The sequence below is a fragment of the Penicillium argentinense genome, assembly GCF_028826775.1.
Source record: "Penicillium argentinense strain IBT 30761 chromosome Unknown utg000010l_segment0_segment0, whole genome shotgun sequence".
Taxonomy (NCBI): Eukaryota; Fungi; Ascomycota; class Eurotiomycetes; order Eurotiales; family Aspergillaceae; genus Penicillium; species Penicillium argentinense.
The window spans coordinates 3493462-3499051 of record NW_026622669.1 but is presented as its reverse complement, the minus strand read 5'-3'; the positions used below and the strand labels follow the sequence as shown (position 1 = coordinate 3499051).

At 52.2% G+C, this 5590-nt stretch overlaps 2 protein-coding genes across 2 annotated transcripts; one reads left to right on the top strand and one right to left on the bottom strand.

The window, feature by feature from the left end:
- On the top strand, positions 1 to 2018 carry N7532_010985 (uncharacterized protein; the record flags this gene model as incomplete). Its single annotated transcript, XM_056623476.1, has 3 exons — positions 1 to 87; positions 147 to 311; positions 384 to 2018. The coding sequence occupies 3 exons, from the start codon at positions 1 to 3 to the stop codon at positions 2016 to 2018; spliced, it is 1887 nt and encodes a 628-aa protein (XP_056470892.1).
- Positions 2019 to 4705: 2687 nt separating this feature from the next.
- On the bottom strand, positions 4706 to 5590 carry N7532_010984 (uncharacterized protein; the record flags this gene model as incomplete). The annotated part of the gene is made up of 2 exons (XM_056623475.1): positions 4706 to 5344; positions 5408 to 5590. 2 exons carry the CDS (start codon positions 5588 to 5590, stop codon positions 4706 to 4708), a joined length of 822 nt encoding a protein of 273 aa, XP_056470891.1.

Here is a 5590-nt window from a genome sequence, read left to right as displayed (position 1 = left end):
ATGATTTGGTCAAGTCTGCTGCTGCTGCTCGCGCATTATGCAGTTGCCTGGCAGCACACCGACGATGATTTTATGTCCTTTAGGACCGTAAGTGGTGGTGCGCTAGCCCAGGTCTCCGACCCGACTAAAATCGCGTCATCCTTTAGTTGCCAGACGTCAAGGCTGTGAAATTCGACATCGAACATCTTGATCGCGATCGCACCAGCCCCGGTTACTGGTTTGTGTCGCCGTATCTACGTATTGCGCCCGATGGCCCGACCGGCGTGTTCGAGGGGTTCCAGATCGGCCCGCATATCTACGACCAAGAAGGTGTACGTGGAGGATCTGCTCCAATTCAACCCTCGGAAGAGCTATAACACTAACTCTTTGGTGTTTTGTTTTAGCGTCTTGTGTGGACCGGCTCGCCCATGTTCGATAACCGCAACGTCTTCGATTTCAAAGCCATCAACAGCATCGGCAACGAGACCTATATTTCGCTGATCCAGCAGTACACCTTTGACGGAAGCCACAAGGGTTACGGACTGGTTCTGGACTCTAGCTTCCAGACCGTACGAAAAGTCCCACTCCGAGAGGACCTTGGTTCTTTCGATATTCACGAATTCAATGTCCTCGACAATGGCAGAACAGCTGTTGTCACGGTTTATTTAACCGAAGATATCGATCTCACGGCATTTAACCGACCGACCGAGCGAACCAGCTTGGAGATTGGTGGCTTCGCCGAACTTGATCTGGTCACCGCAGAGGTTCTTCACGAATGGAAGTCGTATGATCAGGTTCCGCTGGCGGAGACTGTTCACTACTCCAAGTGGTCTAAGGTGGAGGGTCCTCCCGGGTGGGATTATGTTCACATTAATTCGGTCGACAAGAATGCTGCGGGCGATTACCTTCTTTCTATGCGATTCACTAACACTATCTACCTGGTTTCCGGGGCTGACGGCCGCATTTTGTGGCGCCTGGGTGGCCAGCGTAACGGCGACTTCGACCAGGACTTTAGTTTCTCGAAACAGCACGACGCTAAATTCCTGTCTTCGGAGGGAACACACCATGTTATTTCGCTACTCAACAACGCCTCCGATGAGGAATTCAGCGAGGAGGATATTTCCTCTGCTCTCATCATCGAAATCGAAACCGGTACCACCCCCATGACAGCTCGTGTTCTGCGACGCTATAACCGTCCGGATGGCGACCTCACCCGCCTCCGTGGTAACGCCCAAGTGCTTCCCGATAAGAATATGTTTGTGTGCTGGAGCCAGGGTGGCTACATCTCGGAATTCACTGAGGACGGTGAGCTGGTCATGTCCGCTCGCTTCACATCCCCTCGCTTCTCCAACTACCGCGCCTATAAATTCGAATTCACCGGTCGTCCCACCATCCCTCCGGACATGGTGGCCGCAGTTCACGCCACCGACGATACGAACCTTGTTACAACTATTTGGGTTAGCTGGAACGGTGCTACCGAGGTCGACGTGTGGCGCTTCTACGCGCGCAGGTCGCAATTCGATGAGCCTGTCTATGTCGGCAATGCCACCAAGCACGACTTTGAGACCATATTCATTGCCCGCGGCTACTTGGACTGGATCACGGCCGAGGCGGTGGATCGCGAAGGCAACGTCTTGGGATCGTCCAACATCCACCGAACCGATTTTCCTAATTGGCATTTCGTGGGATGGATGGGGTTCGGCGGAATCCCTAAGCCACAGGATCCCGGGCGAATGTACCCGAATGGCGATGGCATCCCGGATGAAAAGGTTATTGACCTTAGCCCAACAGCATCATCAGATGATGGTACGGCCAGGGCGCAGGTCATTAAAGCAACACAGTTGCTCTCAAAAACCCAGGAGACGGTCCGCAGCATCGGCGGCGTTTTCACTCTTATCCTCCTGCTTGCTATGATGAGCGGCATCATGGCAGGCTACATGCTGATTCGGGGCTGGCGGGTCTGCTCCTATCAGCAGGTGCGATTGGAGGAGGGGCTTCCCGACGAGGAGACGCGTCTCTGGCGGTCTCACGACGATTGATTGTCCGCTGGTCTGAAATGCCTCGGATTTCTTTCTTGCATGGTCTGCGGGAGTTAATTGTACAGATATGTCACCGCTTGTGATAGGTGATCAAAGCTCCAGCACGGTTGACCCCTGTTCATCTTGTGGATGACCAGACCAATCCCATCGCGGGGTTGTCACAGTCCACTGTGATCAATGCGGTCGAGACCTACCGGAAAAAGTCCATGGTTGCGAACTTTTTGCATTACCCATCATTAATTTCGGATATTTCCTCAGTTTCAATCTGTGGATCCAATTTTCATCGCGTCACTCACTGCGGTAGGTAATACGACAAGATTGCGTGGCTTTGATGTAGCGAAGCAATCGCTGCAGAGCAACTTGGTGGTGTGATTGCGGCTGAGACGTGAAGCGACTCAACGTGCCCAGTGCAAACGCAATGTCCGGTCACGCGCCAACCATCACATACATCAACGAACCGATGGCAGTTGCATAACGAGCTTTTGCTTCCTCGTCCGGAAGTGCCTCGTCTGGATGATGATTCAGGATTTGCTTAGGATTCATCGGCGTAGACTTCGGCTGACAAGTCTCCATGCCAAAGTCGGAGAGCACCTTCTGGATGTACTGGTGTTGGTGAATAGACACGGAACCGTCAACGTGATAGTCGAACTGGATGCCGAGGAACGATCGCGGGGTGCCCAGATCGTTGAGTCGGAACTCTGTCTGCAATACTTGTTGCACTTGTTCTATTTCGTGCGTGTTTGCCGCAGCAACGAGAAAGTCATCGACATAAATGCAAACGACGCAATCCGGTTTGTAGAACACACAGTTGTCCGATTGGGCCATGGTGAAGCCATGAGAAGCCAGGACGCGGTGGACGCATTGGTACCAAATCCGCGGGGCCTGCTTCAGCCCATACAGTGAACGGCGCAGCCGACACACGTACCCTGAATCTTCGAAGCCTTCGGGTAACTCCATGTAGATCGACGAATCGACGTCTCCGTGCAGGAAGGCAGTGACAGCATCGAATTGATGGAGCTTCCAACCGCGCAACACGGCGCTGGCAACAATGCAGCGGACCGAGTCCATTCGCGATACGGCAGCAAACGTTTCTTGATAGTCAATGCCATATTTCTGCCGGTAGCCTTTGATGACCAAGCGCGCTTTGCGCGTCCCGTTGGTCTTAGTCTTGAAGACCCACTTGCAGCCAATGACATGATCTCCGACTGGGATGTCCTCTCGTCGAACCTTTTCCCATGTTCCGTGTTCGAGAAGCGACGCATATTCTTTCTGGATGGCGGCCCACCATTCCAACTTGTTTGGGCCTGACACAGCTTCGCGAAAGGTCGCCGGGTCGACTTGTCTGTCCGGTGCGGTTTTCAATGTGCCTGCCGAGTACACCTTGCCGAGTGATTCCAGGAGACGCCGTGACGGTCTTCGTTTGCGGCCATAGATCGAATACCCAAGATCCGATGTCAAGTCGATTCCTTGTTGGCTTGGATTGACCACTGGAGGTGTCTCTTCTTCACGCTCAGATGGCGTTTTCTCTCGCTCACTCGATGGAGGTAATGGCGATGTAGGTGGTGTTGGCAGCCTGCTGGCTGAACTTGGCATTGATGGAAAGACAGGTGATGGAGGAGCGTTGTCCAGGAGGTCGTTGCCTGTTTCCCCCTCGATGAGTGGCGCCACCGGGGTCCTCTCATCGAACTCGACATCACGTGAAAAGACTGTCTTTCCAGAATGGATTTCATAGAGCTTGAACTGGTTCGGTTCACAATAGCCTAGCAGTCGGCACTCAGATGATCTCGGTCCAAGTTTTGCTCGGTGCTCTTTTGGAATTAAGACCCATGCACGGGAGCCGATCCGTCGCAGATGCAAGAGTGAGGGCGGCTTCCCATATAGAATTTCAAATGGGGTCTTTTTCTGTAAGATCGAAAGCTGGAGCACGCAGCTTCAGGTAGACCACTGTGTCTACAAGCTCGATCCACCAGGAAGGAGGAAGGCTCGCATCGGACAGGAGCGTGTTGATCCGCTCCCGGATAGTGCGATTCGTGCGTTCCGCCAGTCCATTCTGCCCTTTGCAATATGGCGGCGAAGTATCGAACTCAACTCCCTGGGATTCAAGATGTGTTCCAACTGGCAGAAATTCTCTCCCGTTATCGGTGAGGAATCTTTTGATCTGGGCGCCGAACTGTCGGTGCGCCCAGGCCTCAAAATTTCGGAACTTAACAATCAGCGCTCACTGGCAGAAACATATGTGTGTGCACCGTGAATGGCAGTCAATGGATCTAGATTTGTGTGTGTCATGATTAAATTGGATCATGGTATCACATGTTGATGATTATGCGACTGTCTAGTTGTGAGAATACAAGTTTTGGATGCTTACTGCCTCCTGTTTACGCCTAGCACAACAGACAGAACCCCGGTCAGTAGAGGGAATGGCACGTGACTAGTCTGGGTTTTCATCCGAGTTTCTATTGGCTGAGAGTATTTCATCTTTCCTGCCACCAATTTTCAATAATATGTAAAAAGAGAATTGGTTTTAGAGTCTGGCGGATGCGGGCTTTCTAATCATACTAAAATAATCTCCATCCGGGCGTTGTGGTGTTGTGGTCACCTACCACAATTTGCCTGTTGGAGATCTTACATATCGCCTCTTCGCGGGAGGACTGTTTCAAGAGTCGAGACATCATTTTCTTCCAATAAGCCTACCATCCATCACTCGGTGGATCATTGTGGTCCATTGGATGAGCCGGGGTATCTGCCAGTCCAAAATCCAGATCTTGCTCGAACCCACCATTTGGGATGCTCTCGGGTGTGGGGTCGTCGTAGTGGGGAGCAACACCGGTACTACATGTGTTGCCCCAGTGCTCTATCATTCGAGGCCGTGCATTACTTTTCGTGGACTCCCCGCCCCTCCGACTGGCTGGTCGGCCGTATCTGTTGTCGGCCATCGGTGTCCTCTCCGGAGGCATGACCGAGTTCTTCCTGGTCAATGCATAGAGTAGTGTGTTGCACAGACCAGACGACGCCAGAAGCGAGCCCGCGATACAGAAGTATGTAACGCTGGGGGTATGGCCATTCACAGATTCCATCCGACCCACGGCAAGAGGCAACGATAGAGTAATATATACGATCGGGTATAGAATCATGCAGCTGGCAACACGGTTCAAGTGACGGAGACTGCTAGTGTTTTGGCCTCCAAGCAAAATACACTCAGCAATTTTGCGTCGGAGCTGGACGAAGATAACAACGTAGAGCAGGATCGTAAGACATTGAGCAGCGAAAATCCAGAAGTAATGTGTCCACAACCGCAACACGGGTTGCTCAGTTGGTATCCAACACTGCTTGAGTGGAAAGGAAAAGTTCAGTCATGCACAGTACAAACGCCTGAAGGAACGAAAACTCACCCATGCGACTGCTGGGAACCAGACATACCGGCCTATCGTAGCGATTGGAATAACAACTATCACCACACCAAATATCCACAGACAGACTACCGCGGCCACAAATATACGGTGACCGAGCTGGTAGCCCAGGATGATGTGAATAAAGGTATACATGGCAATGGCAAGCACAAACATCCCGCTCAT